The sequence below is a fragment of the Tauraco erythrolophus genome, chromosome Z (genome assembly GCF_009769465.1).
Source record: "Tauraco erythrolophus isolate bTauEry1 chromosome Z, bTauEry1.pri, whole genome shotgun sequence".
NCBI lineage: Eukaryota > Metazoa > Chordata > Aves > Musophagiformes > Musophagidae > Tauraco > Tauraco erythrolophus.
In genome coordinates, this window is record NC_141496.1 from 69,299,433 (window position 1) to 69,314,024 (window position 14,592).

Genomic DNA, 14,592 nt, shown 5'->3' on the forward strand with positions numbered 1-14,592 from the left:
CTGGCGATTGTTTCTCGTTGTTTCGAAACCGTCTGTGACTCATTTCTTGACGTGGAGTTTTGTACTGTTCTATCTTTGCGTGTGTGTGCTCGATCAGGAAAACAACATGTTTTTCCCGTTCAAACAAGCCTCATTTTCGTAGCAAAATCTTTCTCTCTGGTAAGCCTCTTTAAAAACTAGACTTGGTTATTAGGATAAAATTTCGCTGTATTTGGAGACGTCTGAGACTAAGACTTGGTCGGAATAGCAATGTCATTATAAGAATTTGACTGTTTTGTTCATACTTTTGGTGATAATATTCGTTATCTGTATAGCGTTAAACTTAATTCTTTTACTTAAATCCTTTTACCAATGGTGGATATGTTTTCAAGCATTTTTGTTTTCTTTTTTTAACTTAGTTGACACAATGGCAGATTTTGGAAAGAACCTCCATCGGGACATGGTTTCTCAGCTGCATAATTTTGCCGCTGTTGGAGATGCAGCCAAACTGAAAGAGTTGCTCAGTCATTCACCATCACTTATCAATGCAGCTGGAGATAACGGCTGGACAGCCCTGATGTATGGTGCCAGAAATGGACACTTCAAGGTTGTGCAGATTCTCCTTGAAGAAGGGTAAGCTGTTTAGTAGATCCAATTGGAGAGCTCTAACCTGATCATTTCAACTTGATCTCAGAAAAGTAAATTTACCTGACAGATAGTGGGAGAATTTGCAGGATTAAAACTCTAGAAAATGTACTCTGTGCCTGTCTTTAACTAGATTTTGCTATTACATCGTGCCTTCCATATTTGCTAAGAAACTCTTTAAATGAGCATCTCTAAAATTATTTCTTTCATCTTCTGTGATATATTGTTACTCCTCCCAGAGACCAACAGAATAGAGCAAAATTTGTATCCTATTCCCACCATTGTACTGAGTATAACTTTGGTATATTTTGTTTGTTCCACTTAGACTTTTTCTCTAAACTTTATTTGTAATCCACTTGCATCTACATTAGAGTGTAAAATGTTTACTGACTTACTGGCTGTTAAGTAGGACATGACAGACACACCTTTACCAAAGTTACTGATTAATGAATTTCATTTGTCTGTTATTTTTTGGACAATTCGCTTCCTCCTTGAGCTGTCATGTTACTTTCTTCAGTCAGTATGGCACCAGGCATATTCATTGCTTGTCAGAAACTTGCTGTCATATTTGTTGTCTGTCTCCAAGTCAACTGTTGTACTTCTAGTTTTTCAAGACAGTAAGAAAAGCAAAGAATGCTTTAAAGTTCTCCATGAGACCCCAAAGGAGATTCTTCTGAAGCATGAATAAAGTCAGGATCCAACTATTTCAAATGGAAGACATTTCAAAATGAAGGGTGAGAGTCAGGTGTTACGGTTCAATTGAGATCCACATTAATCAAGCCCAGTCTATTCCTTTATGCACCTTTAATTACAGAACCGAGCAAGTTTAGTTTTAAGTAATCTCAAGCACAGCATTCCACAGCTTTCAATGATCATCCCATCCTTTTTGTTTTTTCACTCCTACTCAGATGCCGTGCCCTCTGCTGAGGCCTAGCATGGAGCGTCAGATGAACCACTGTTTTGTGCTGTAATCAGTACATTCCAGCAAGTAGAGGAACATCTCAGTGCCAGATTTTGTGGATTGAAATCATCTGTGTATTGAGGAATCTTTTGAGATTTTGGGCAGTTTACCAGATTGGTAAATAGGATAACAGTTTTTTAAGTTATGCTTACTGTAAAAAAGGAGTGAATATCCACTTATAAATTTCCTTTTCAGGGCTGTTCTCTTAGGCGATTGAACGTAGTTCCTGAGGTGATACTATGGCCTCATTGGTCAATTATGCTTAATCATAATAATCATTTGGACAAATACATTTGCTGGGTATATAATCAGGAATGTCTATGAAGGTAATATTACATAACATTCCAGATACTAATCCTGGAAAGCTAGTCAATGTTTTTTTATATTCATCCATGTTTGAGAAAAGCTACAGGAAATGTTTGTAGACTGGAAGAAGTGATCTTAGTGATCTAAAGAGTTCAGGCCACTGTTGTGGACACTGAATAGCAGCTTGATCACAGCTTGTACATACCTGAGCAGATGGAAGACAAAATCCAAACAGAGTTCGATGGCTGGGAGTTGGGAAATTAAGTAGGAAATCAGGCAAAGTTTCACCTAACAGAGACTTAATCTTTAAAGATAAATGAGCAACAGTAGTTACTTTTGCATCAAAAACTAGTAAATTAAGTTTTGGATGCTTTTCTAAAATATATTCAAACTCCCTCAAAAACTATTTATGTTAATATAAAATCTGAAGTCAAAACAGTCTTGCCTGTGGTACAGTTACCTGTGTATCAGCAACATGAATGTGCTGGCGTGTTCTGCTCTTAAAAACTGATGAGTCTGGCCCCACATCTACTATACGATTTGTAGTTCACAGTGAAATTTCTGGTTTACTTATCCATTTGAGTTAAAATAGACAAAAAGTAAAAATGCATTTTTTGACCTCCCAATCGACCTCAGTCTATTTCAGATTTTTTTTTTTTTTTGCTAATATCTAAATATATATAATGAGGCGATGTTTCCTTATCTGTGTCATTTTACAGACATTTTGGTAACAAAGAGATTCCTACAGGGACCAGCACCACAGTTGTAATGGTGCTGCTTCTCTCACTAAGCAGAGGCTGTATTCTTGATTTTTATTTAATGGTTAATATTTTCTTGTAAATGGTTTGATGCTGCTTTTACTAGCTTCTAGAAAGTAATGCTAGTTAAACTGCCTTTTTTTTTTTTTTTTTTCTAATTACTGATTATTCAGAAGAGAACTGTAGCCTGGCTTTCAAAGTTCTGTCTGTAAATGATCTTGCCTTTTTTTTTTTTTTTTTTTATTCACGTGATGCTTTGTGTGAGATTTTAATTAATTCATCGCTATTGTAGTGCTACATGAACCTTGGTAAGTAACTTCTGGAGTGGATCAAAAAAATGTGAGATCTGGTCTTAGCAAAAGAAAATGAAGGATGATTACTTTTCATTACCATAATGCTAAGTATTTAGCCTAACATATTGCCCAGTATAGACAGAGTGTCTAAAAGTTTTTGCACCTTAATAATATCAGATGTATATGCTGTAAGTAAGAATAGTACATCATCAGGACTCTTCCCAAACATATTTACCCTGGTAACCACTGTTCTTTCCTGTTTCTCTAGGTGTGACAGGTCCATTGTTAATAAATCATGGCAGACAGCTCTGGACATTGCTAAATTTTGGGGATACAAGCACATAGCTAATTTGTTGGCTAATGTGAAGGGTGGGCAGACACCTAATTTTCTGTCAAACAAAGTGAAAGAATATGAAAATTATTTTGGCTTGACACTTCTGGACAGAAGGACTGATAAAAGAACAGATTCCAAGTGGCTAAGCAAAAAACAAAGCCATCCAACTACAGTATACATCCTCTTCTCAAATCTAAGTCCTTTGGTTACTTTGAGTGGGGGAACAGAGAGCTCCCAGCAGTCAGAAGTAAAGCTTTGCAGGCTGTACCACAAGGATGTGGAGCAGTGCATGAACCAAACAGAAGAAAGCACCTTGATTTTCCTTGGAGTTGAACTTCAGTTCCACATGAACCTGCTGGCTGCTTGCAATGGACGTGTTCTGCAAGAAGATGAAGAGGATGGGTTAGTTGCTTGGTTTGCTCTTAGTGTAGATTCTGCTTCTGCTGAGAAATTTAAACAGAAGCATGAGGACTGTTACTTTCTTCAACCACCAATGCCAGCACTACTGCAACTACCTGAAAAAGAAGCTGGTAAGATGCATAAAATGCAGCAGTTAGCAAATGTGTAATCAGAAGGATATGCTTTGGGATTCACTGAGGTATAATGCAAGGACAAACCACTGCAAAGGAATCAGGTATTTTCAGTGGCTTTAGAAATATTTTAATTTTAAAAGCCTGTCAGTGGTTTTGTGAAGAATTTTGCATGTAAGAACGTGTGCAGTTGCAAAGTGGTAACATCTACAATGGCAAGTATTAGACTGTAAAATCTATTGATCATAGAATGGTTTGGGTTGGAAGGGACCTCAAAGATCATCTAGTTCCAATCCCCCTGCCATGGGCAGGAACACCCTCCACTACACCAGGTTGCCCAAAGCCTCATCCAGCCTGGCCTTGAACAATTCCAGGGACGGGGCATCCACAGCTTCTCTGGGCAGCCTGTTCCAGTGCCTCACCACCCTCTGAGTGAAAAATTTCTTTCTTATATCTAACCTAAATCTCCCCTCTTTCAGTTTAAAGCCATGTCCTATCACTACACACCCATTGTAAAAAGTCCCTCTCCATCATCATGGTTTTATAAATGGTACTCTTTAAATATTAATGCATGCACCTTAATGTTCTAAAACAAACCAAATCTGTCATTACTGAGTTTTCATTACAAGAAATGAGTCCTTAATGTGTTGGATACTCATCTGAGAAGGAAATAGTCTGAGCAAGTGTTGGAAAATCAAGATCTCAAAGTGAATGAAATGTCATTAGGGATAGGTTGTTAGCAACTGCTGTTGTAACAGTTTTCCTTTTACAGATAGATAAAGGACAAGCTTGACTTGCACCTGATGTTTAAATGGAGCAATGCATTATTATGTTAATACCTGTAGTAGCCCTAAAATGGCCTTCTGGAAAAGATGTGATATAGAATTCTGGCACTTTGCCCAGATAAGTAACTTTTCTGAGAAACGGGATACATTGACTTGAATGAACTTGTTTCTGAATGCGTAAATTGGTCCATAGCTACCTAGTACTGTGTTCTATTGCATGTGCTGTCCTATGAAGAAAAAGATCTGAATAAGTCATACTCCTCAAATTCTCTTGACAAGTCAAGCCATAGTCTTACTTTGCTTTTTATGTTAAACTTTAATGCCTGTTTTTTTTTATAATATTAAAAGCTTACATGAATTAGTATTTAGGTCTGTGTATTTTCAATGTCATCTTTTAAAGGAATAGTAGCCCAAGCTAGATCTGTTCTTGCTTGGCACAGCCGCTACCGATTCTGCCCAACATGTGGGAGTGCAACCAAGATTGAAGAAGGAGGTTACAAAAAAACTTGCTTAAAAGAAGAGTGTCCCAGTCTCCAGGGTGTTCACAACACATCATATCCAAGAGTTGGTGAGAATATTGTAGAATAGACTTGGTCAAAAGCAGCTTGTTTGTACTGTAATTTACATGTTCATCAATTTCTTTTTAGTTATTTCAGCTGCTTTCCTCTGTCCCTGGTCTAATATACTTGTCTCTCCCCAGAGGACGTGTGCCTGAGCTGTATTTAGGGTTAAGTAGTTCAGGCTTCTCTTTCTTGCAGTAGTCTGTGACAAAGAATTGCTGTGATTATACCAATCTTTATTGCAATGGAGTAATATAAATTAGAAATTCCAATAGCATAAATGAGATACTAACAATACAAAGTGTTTTACTTTCTTTTTTTTTCCCCCTGCATGTTGTTTTCTCACCTTTTGCAAGCCATCTGAGCTTGAAATAGCTCTATGCCAAATTTGGCCTGTATCAGGTTTCTGATACAGTGCTCGTTTTCCTGTAGTGCTACTTTGACTGTATTAGCCATCTTCTCTGGCTTTCGCTTTTCACTGTCAGTCGCAAACTGCCAGGCCTATTTCTACTCAGAATTTAAGCTTGTGTAGTCATGACAGTCTTCTATAGCTCCTTTTGTTCACGCATTGCAAAAAAGTGTACTATGCTATGGATTGCGAAACAACAAAGGGAAAAAAACTTAACTTTTTTTCCCCTGAATCATTTGGTGACTTTGATGACCTTTCCTTCCCCTACCCGTCTTCTGCAGTTGTAGTTCTGGATGTTGTATGTGTGCTGTATTTCTGAATTTCGTGTTCTCTTAAATGCCCTAGATAGAACTTTGCAGTAATCAAAGCAATTCTGCCATGTTATTCTGTCTTATGGACTATAGTGAAGCTTGCTAAAATACTAGGGGCTGTTTCTTTAGAGTCTCTATCACAACAAACTTGGAGGAGGAGTAGAATTAAATGGAAAGGACTGAAGAACAGACGTTTTCTACTGATACCTTTCTCTGAAGAAAGTTTTTATGCGTATTTTACACTGTGCCATGTGGCAGATATATTTGAGCAGGACAGCAATCTTTGAAATTTTACAGTGTTTACAGTGGTTGGTGAATCAAGTGTTGTGGGTTAGGCCAAATCCCACACACAGCCGATTACACCCCCTCCCCCACCTCCAGGAATGAGGGAGAGAATTAAAGGATAAACGGGAAACCCATGGGTTGAGATAAGAACAATTTAATAGAGATGATTTAATACACAGAATAGGTGCTCACCACTCCCTCGTATGCGAAGCCCATCTTGACCCGAAGCTGCAATCCCGGATGAACGCGAGGCCCCGAAATAGAGAGGGGCAGAGAGAGAGAGATAGTACTCCGAGAGTGGGAGTACTGGGAGAGAGAGGAGAAAAAAAAAAAAAAGGCAATAGAGCAAAAGCGCAGCAAGCGCAAAAGAGCAAAAGCAGTGAAAGAGCCAAAGCGCAAAAGCCCTTCTTTCCGGCTGACCCTCACTTTTATACTGGGCATGACGCTGCATAATATGGAATATTACTTGGCCAGTTTGGCTCTCAATCTTAAGCTCCACCACAAATCATAAGGGGAATCGTGTCCCCCTTGTGCCAACTATGCTCCCCTTTTATCCCGCCGTGCTTCTGCACTCCGGCACGCTGAAAAGTCCTTGGAGTCTCACACCCAATCACAAACATCAGCTTGCTATCAGCATTCTTCTCAGAGCGAGCCTCTGAGTAAAACCAAAACACGGAGCTCTTCTAGCTGCTAAAAAGAAGAGCTAACACTGTCCCAGCTAAAACTAGGACATCAAGCCTTTTCATGCAGAGAAAATACTAATATTTTGGACAAAAAAAAAAGGTATGAAAAGCAATAGCAAAAGAAAAAATATATAAAGAAAGAGATAGAAAAAAAATAAAAACAGAACATTGAGATACTTAAGAGCTAGATAACAATGTAAAAGGGAAAAACATTGTAGATGAACAGTGTGCAGAAAGGCATGACAGAAAGAATGATATCAGTAGGAGAAAATAGTTAAGCAAGAAAGAAGATACATAAAATTACCAGATCTGAGAAAATAGATAAATGTGCAACATCAGATGAGAAGCTGATCACAGTCTAACAAAGTCAAGAGGGAAAGTTTAGTCAGTACAGTACTTACATTGTAACTAGAATATCTGGCTCTTCTTTGGTATTTCAGTCAAAAGCATGCTCTTCAGACCTTTGTGTGTAAGAGGAGGTAATAGTAAGTTGGTTTTGCTGCAGAAATTATTCTTGTGTGCTGCATTCGTAGCTGGGTTAGTATTGCTGATCCTCTTAACAAATTCTGTGCTTTGATTGCAGGTAATTTATGTCCTGCATTTCAAGCCTTGGCTAAGCATGCATGTTGCAAAACAAAATAAACATATCTTGCAGGGGGAAAAAAATAAAATAACAACTTGCTCTGGGCTTCTATGCAAGTCTGGTTTCAGTCACTTAAAGTATCTTATTTGTATTTATATGGACTGGCATCAAATGGGCTGAAATTTCTGACTGCTTTTAAATCCCTCAAATATTGAAATGTGTTCCTTTCATGTCCCTTATAGATCCTGTTGTGATAATGCAAGTCATCCATCCAGATGGGAACCACTGTCTCTTAGGCAGACAGAAGAGGTTTCCCCCAGGAATGTTTACCTGTCTTGCTGGATTTGTAGAACCTGGTGAGTCATTTCACTTTCCCTTACTACCAAATGTTTTTCTCGCCTATTGGTATTGTACATTGAAAATAATATAGAAATATGTTCAATGTTATGTCAAATAAATGTTTTTGCTTCCTGTTAGATAAATTGTTGTGTTAAATGTGCCTGTTCTGTACTTGCCAGCAGCTGATTTATAAAAAAAAAAGCAAAAAGCAACTTGAGTAACTCTAATTTAAAGATAGTTTTCTCATCATGCACTCTTAAATCACATATTTAAGTGAAAAAACACATACAAGGTCCTTTCTTTGGTGATATTTAGCAAAGGGTTTTAGCATGTGTCCTAGTTTTAGCTGGGACAGTGTTAGCTCTTCTTTTTAACAGCTAGAAGAGCTCCGTGTTTTGGTTTTACTCAGAGGCTCGCTCTGAGAAGAATGCTGATAGCAAGTTGATGTTTGAGACTCCAAGGACTTTTCAGTGTGCCGGAGTGCAGAAGCACAGCGGGATAAGGGGGGAGCATAGCTGGGACAAGGGGGACACGATTCCCCTTGTGATTTGTGGTGGAACTTAAGATTGAGGGCCAAACTGGCCAAGTAATATTCCATATTATGCAGCGTCATGCCCAGTATAAAAGTGAGGGTCAGCCGGAAAGAAGGGCTTTTGCGCTTTGGCTCTTTCACTGCTTTTGCTCTTTTGCGCTTGCTGCGCTTTTGCTCTATTGCCTTTTTTTTTTTTTTTCTCTCTCTCCCAGTACTCCCACTCTCGGAGTACTATCTCTCTCTCTCTGCCCCTCTCTATTTCGGGGCCTCGCGGTCGTCTGGGATTGCAGCTTCGGGACGAGACGGGCTTCGCATACGAGGGGGTGGTGAGCATCTACACTGTGTATTAAATCATCTCTATTAAATTATTCTTATCTCAACCCACGGATTTCCTGTTTATCCTTTAATTCTCTCCCTCATTCCTGGGTGGGGGAGAGTGAGTGACTGGCTTGCGGCGGGGGGGGTCCAGTTGCTGGAGCTGCCTAACCCACGACAGCATGTGAAAAATAAATAGTTTAAGCATAACTTAAACATATGCTTACATGTTTACAGCCTGATTTATTGTATGGAAGATAAGCAGAAATTACGTAATTTTGAAAGAAAAGTAAAGAGATATTCTGCTAGCTGTGTTCAGCAATAATAGTTGCAATTAGTTACAATTATTAGTAGCTGCAGAACAATTTGTAAAACATTCTTATGTTGGGAATGCCACTTAATCACCAGTGAAATTATAGTGTATGACTATATTCAGTAACTGTGCGCAGGTGAAATACGGTGGCAGGATGAATAAGTTTGTTCAGGTATCATTCAAAAAAAGACAAGATGTTTGTTTCTTCACTCTTTTCTTTCTTCTGCTGGCCTTAATACTTTCTGATGCTAAGTTCAAGTATATAAACTGATATTTAATAGTAGCTGATCTTATTGTCAGCTTCTAATCAGCTGAACGTAGCTGAACTAAAACTTCTACCTCTGATGCATGGACTGTCTGCTTAATGAACCTGTAGTCAGTGGTCACAACACAGTATGTGTAGGCAAATGTAAGCCTATGACCATCAACACTCCATATATACATCAGGCATTTTTCCATGAATATAGAAGGAAAATTTTCCATTGCAGTCTAAGTTTGGAGAACTGGCTGTATGTGTTAAGCCAATGAGGAATGAGTTAGGCAAAGTGAATCATACAATGCAGAAATGTGTGCAGGTCTTCCAAAGTCTCTATTTTCTTACCGTTGTCATTTTAAATACTGATTTTCATGTTGTACTGCATGCTGTTGCAATCATACTGAAAATCTAAAAATACAGTGCTATTTATAAATGAGCAGATCAACATTTCAAAAGTAATTAAAGGAACAATGTATTTCTTACTCAAATTTTGATATTACAGGTGTGGTAATAATAGTTTGCTTGTATGATAAATTATCAATTCGGGAAATAAACATGTTGTAGTTTAGGCAGACCAGCAACTAAACACCGCATAGCTGCGTGCTCATCCTCCCCAACCCCCAAGGGATGAGGAAGAGAATTAAAAGGGAAAAGGGAAGGAGACCCATGAGTTGAGACAAGAAGAATTTAATACTACTACTAATAATATACGAATATATATATATATGTATAATGATAATAATACATACAAACAAGGGATGAACAGTGTTATTGCTCACCACCCGGTGACCAAGGCTGTCCCGGACTAACGATCTCAAAACAGGTAAGTCTCAACACCACAATCCCAGATGAGCAAGAGGCCCGAAAGGACGGAGCCGGGGGGATGGAGAGAGAGAGCACTCTGAGAGTTGGAGAGTGAGAGCCTTCAGAGGAGGAAAAGCCCTTCTTTCTGGTCAACCCTCATTTTTATACTAGGTGTTATGCTTCATGGTATGGAATACTTCGTTGGTCAATTTAGCCCTCATCCTAAGTGTAAGTTCAAATCGTAAGAGGAGTTGTGTCTCCTTTGTCCCAGCTCAGCCTGTTCTCCTGCACACAGGCAAGAACACGGCAAGTTGAAAAGTCCTTGAGACCTCAGTGCCAACTATAAACATCAGTGTGCTATCAACATTTTTCTTATAATAAATCCCAGACTAAAACCAAAACACAGAGCTCTTCTAGCTGCTGAAAAGAACTAACTCTGTCCCAACTGAAACCAGAACAAACATTATGAAGGAGAAATTATTTTCAGAGTTCCATTTTGCTTTGGTGGCTAGTTTTACCTTATTAGACTTCTGTATCTTGTACATAAGATCTGTGTCGTGATCTGTGAACTAGGTCTCTATAGATAATTGTCTGCACAGGTTCAAATCTTTTGAGTCAGTGCAAAGCACAGGATGTAATCATTGCTTGGAGTATTTTCATCAGCTGCGTGTTCTTTGCCCTTTTCGGTTAGGTGAAACAATAGAAGATGCTGTTCGAAGAGAAGTAGAAGAGGAGGTGGGAGTCAAAGTTGGCCATGTTCAGTATGTCTCTTGTCAGCCATGGCCAATGCCCTCCTCCCTAATGTTTGGCTGCTTAGCTGTTGCAGTGTCTACAGAAATTAAAGTTGACAAGAATGAAATAGAGGATGCCCGCTGGTTCAGTAGAGAACAGGTAAAGTTCAATTTGATTTCCTTCTTGTATTGATTAGTCTGTGACTGTATTGGTTCTGGCATACAATAGATACTTGTTTTTTTCAGCAAGTTGAATAAGCATGTATACTCCATTTTAACATACAATTGCATTATATTGTATCTGTAGATTACACACAACCAGAGAAAGGCAGATATTCACTGTAATTTCTGAGTCACTTGCAAGCCTATTTTACGACATTTTTGCCAGTTAGCTCTTCACCCTTTCCTTTTGGGAGATGTCCAAGTTGCTGTTTTAACCCGCTTTATTAGCAAGCATGTGCTTTCATTTTGGTGGAAGTAGTATTTAATAGCATTCATCATCTGAGTTTCTCCAAACAAGAATGCTACCACATTTGCTGGGAGGGGGCAGGTTTAGGTAAAACCTCTGGGAATTCAATAGTTTGAGCGTCTTTTTCCATGTCATACTGTTTTAGTACTCTGGTATTGATTGCAATGTACTATGCTGTCCTGGGTTTGGCTGGGAAAGAGTGAACTTTTTCTTGGGAAGTAGAGAGGAACACCCGCAGGCAGCTGACCCAGTGTGGCCAGTGGCTATTCAATACCATGTGGCATCATGCTCGGAGTATATATTGGGGGAGCTAGCCAAGGGAGGGGTTTGCTTCAGGGGTCGGGAGCCAGCTGAGCTCCAGGTTCCGTGTGGCGAGCAATTGTAGCAGTTGGGTCGTATTGTTGTTGCAGTTGTACATTTATGGTTGATTACTCTTTTCTTTCCATTTTCCTGGTATCGTTCTATTAAATTGCCCTCATCCCAACCTACTGGTTTTTCCTCTGTTGTCCCCATTTTCTTCTGCCATCCCACCAGGGAGAGAAGTGAACAAGCAGCAGCGTGGTAGCTTAGCCACCAGCTGGGCTAAACCACGACATATGCATTAATAGAAAATTCTACACTTAACTTTCCTGACTATATTTAAAATATAGTCAAATAAAAGGGGGGGGGGGGAACTTTCACAGAAGGAGAGATTTAAGTTCATTAATGGAAAAAGGAAAGATTACTTACACAACATAGTCTTCACAGGTTTTTCCACAGGGTACTTATGAGCTAAACTTTTAATAACACTGTAGTTGTGACAGTTGCAGTCAACTCTGTAAGTCAATTTGAAGGCAAAGTTACTTACTTACTGGCAACACTGAGAGTGTTATTTTAAATCAATATCAATTCTGAATACAGCTAGTCATGTGCAGATTGGTCTAGAGTTGGAAATAAACGTAGTACAGAAATGTACTACACCAAAAGCATGCTCCCACGTTGCTTGCAACCGCTTCAGAAAACCAACGTAACACATTTCTTTCTGCACTACATGTGAGGGAGAAAAAAAAATAATTTATGGAACAGTGTAGAGCATCATGTGGTGGTCTTTACCATAAAGAAGTTTCACAAAAACCTTAAATATTATATCAGCAGTCAATCTCCGCAGCTTTATTAGAAAGAAAGTATCTGTTGGGGCACTTTTGAGCTCAAAAATGTCAGAATTCACACAATCTTATGTGTTTTTTTTCCCTGTATCTGTCTTGGAGAATCTGGTAGCGGCTCTTATATAGCTATAGTAATGATGGACTGATGAATCATCATAGTAAGATAATTCCTGCATTAATACAGTCTTAGATTCCATGTAGTCTATAATGTTGTCTTCTAAAGAAAAATATTCGTCTTTGTTGCAGGTTGTGGAAGTTCTCATTAAAGGAAATCAGCGTTCGTTCTTTGTACCACCAAGTCGAGCTATTGCGCACCAGTTGATAAAACACTGGATTGGAATGAATGCTAACCTTTGATTCAAATAATTGGTTTCTTTAAGTTAAATTACTTCTAGTGAATGCTAAATTAGGAATAAATTAAAAAGAATTGTTTGTCTAGTAAATATGCAACCATGTGAAAATTTTGAGCCTTTCCTTTAGTTCCTGACCTAAACATGCGAACTTTTGTAGGTTTCTTGAGATCTGAGTTAGAGCTGAACAACAATACAGTGATTTAGCCAAGCAAGCAAGTCTTGTTGGGCACAGGCTGCTTTTTAGTTTAGAATTAAATTATTATGCCTTTTGCTACTATGCTTTTAATGTTTGATTTGGTCTTTTTGTCTTTTCTGTCATCTATTGGAAGGCGTCACAGCATCACAGAGAGGTCTGACCTTGCCTGCTGTTTGAACTCTGTATTTACATCCTTCAATTTTGTCTTAATTGTTTCTTTCTCATTCTTTAAATTCTGCCTGGCACAAAAATCAAAATTCAGTGCTGGAAGTATTATCAACAATGGTTATTTTTAAGCTAATAGCATGCTTAAATGATTAATATGCAGTACTTTGTGTCTTTTACATTAATAGCCCTCTAAGCAGAGTATTTACTCCTCCAGTCTGATTTGGCCTGCATTTACCCAGTTGTATGTCAGCCTGAATTTAAAGGTATAACACAATACTCTATTTATGAAAAAGTATTGGAGAACAATGAAAAAGCATAAATATGAGATATTTTTATAAGATAATAATGTACTTATTGACCCTAGGCAGTGAGTTTCATTCTCTGATAATTAGAGATGGAATTGTAGAGTAATGGAGGAGAAAAGGAGATTAATTAAACAAGGCATAGGATCTCAAAATAAGTACAAAGTTCTTTTATGGAACTGGGGACACTAAGATTGTTACTGCTATTAAAAATTTTACAGTCGAATATATTAACCCCAACTATAAGACTGAGAAAGCAGTATATGAATTAAATTATTTACTTAGGTGCATTTAATGCTACAGTTCAGATTTGTCCTTAATTTATTGTATTATTGAAAAGAATGTTAACTAATGTTCTTTCAAAATGAAAGTATAAAAGTATACTGTTTTTCTTATTAATGTCTTTGTGTAACAGTTCAGTAGTCTGTGATTATGCAGTCATTGCAGTGATATAAAAAGAAATGCAAATGACCAGAAGGAAATACAATGACAGTACTAACTATGAACTTACTATCATGTGGTGATTTTTTTATTCAGAGTAATTTGAATATTTTTTAAATCAATGAATGATGTCAGATTTGTTTCAAAATTCTCTGCAAACTGGAATCAGTAAAAATGTTTTACAAATTGTAGTATTTCTTTTTTTCCATCCAGTGTCATGCTGTGTTCATTAGCTTTTTTGTTTGTTTGGTTGGTTTTTTTTAAGGCAGCGTGTATCAAACTTTAAAGCAAGAAGCATTGCTGACAGACATGGAACAGCTGACAGATCATTACATTGCTTCATTCTCTCCCTTGTTTCAGCTGTACCTACAAATGAAAAAAATCAGGTTATCTGTTGAGCCATCTGGAAATTAGAAGGAAGCAATACACTGCTTCTCTTAAAAATTGCTTTTGCAGAGAAAGGGAAGTATGAGAAGCTGTCATAGACTACAGCTACTAGCAGGATCACATGTTGTCAGTGGAATTAATCTTTTAAAAAAATTATGGGACAGAAGGAAGCCTAGTTGCAGGTTGTTCATGCAAGTAAAGGAGAGCATTGGGCAGTATGCAAACGGTGGAAGCTAAGCAATGGAAAGAATTTTTACTATTCATATGATGATTACATACTAAGGAAGATGAACAAGGAAGGAATAAGAAGCAGATGAAAGAGAAAGGATAGAGCAAAGAACAAATATAGGTAGTGTAAAGATTAATAGTTTGTCACATTGAGGTAACTAAAAATTCATGTATAAGACCCATGCTAGTAT

The 14,592-nt window shown here is 38.0% G+C and overlaps 1 protein-coding gene across 2 annotated transcripts; it reads left to right on the forward strand.

The window, feature by feature from the left end:
• Nucleotides 1-406: 406 nt before the first annotated feature.
• On the forward strand, nucleotides 407-12,720 carry NUDT12 (nudix hydrolase 12). 2 transcript variants are annotated; one of them, XM_009991438.2, is made up of 6 exons: nucleotides 407-612; nucleotides 3,211-3,806; nucleotides 4,992-5,159; nucleotides 7,665-7,778; nucleotides 10,673-10,872; nucleotides 12,573-12,720. In XM_009991438.2, exons 1-6 carry the CDS (start codon nucleotides 407-409, stop codon nucleotides 12,681-12,683), a joined length of 1,395 nt encoding a protein of 464 aa, XP_009989740.1. In that variant the 3' UTR covers nucleotides 12,684-12,720. The 2 variants fall into 2 exon arrangements, with proteins under 2 accessions (XP_009989740.1, XP_009989741.1); XM_009991439.2 differs by having other exon boundaries at nucleotides 407-558.
• The last annotated feature ends 1,872 nt before the right edge of the window (nucleotides 12,721-14,592 follow it).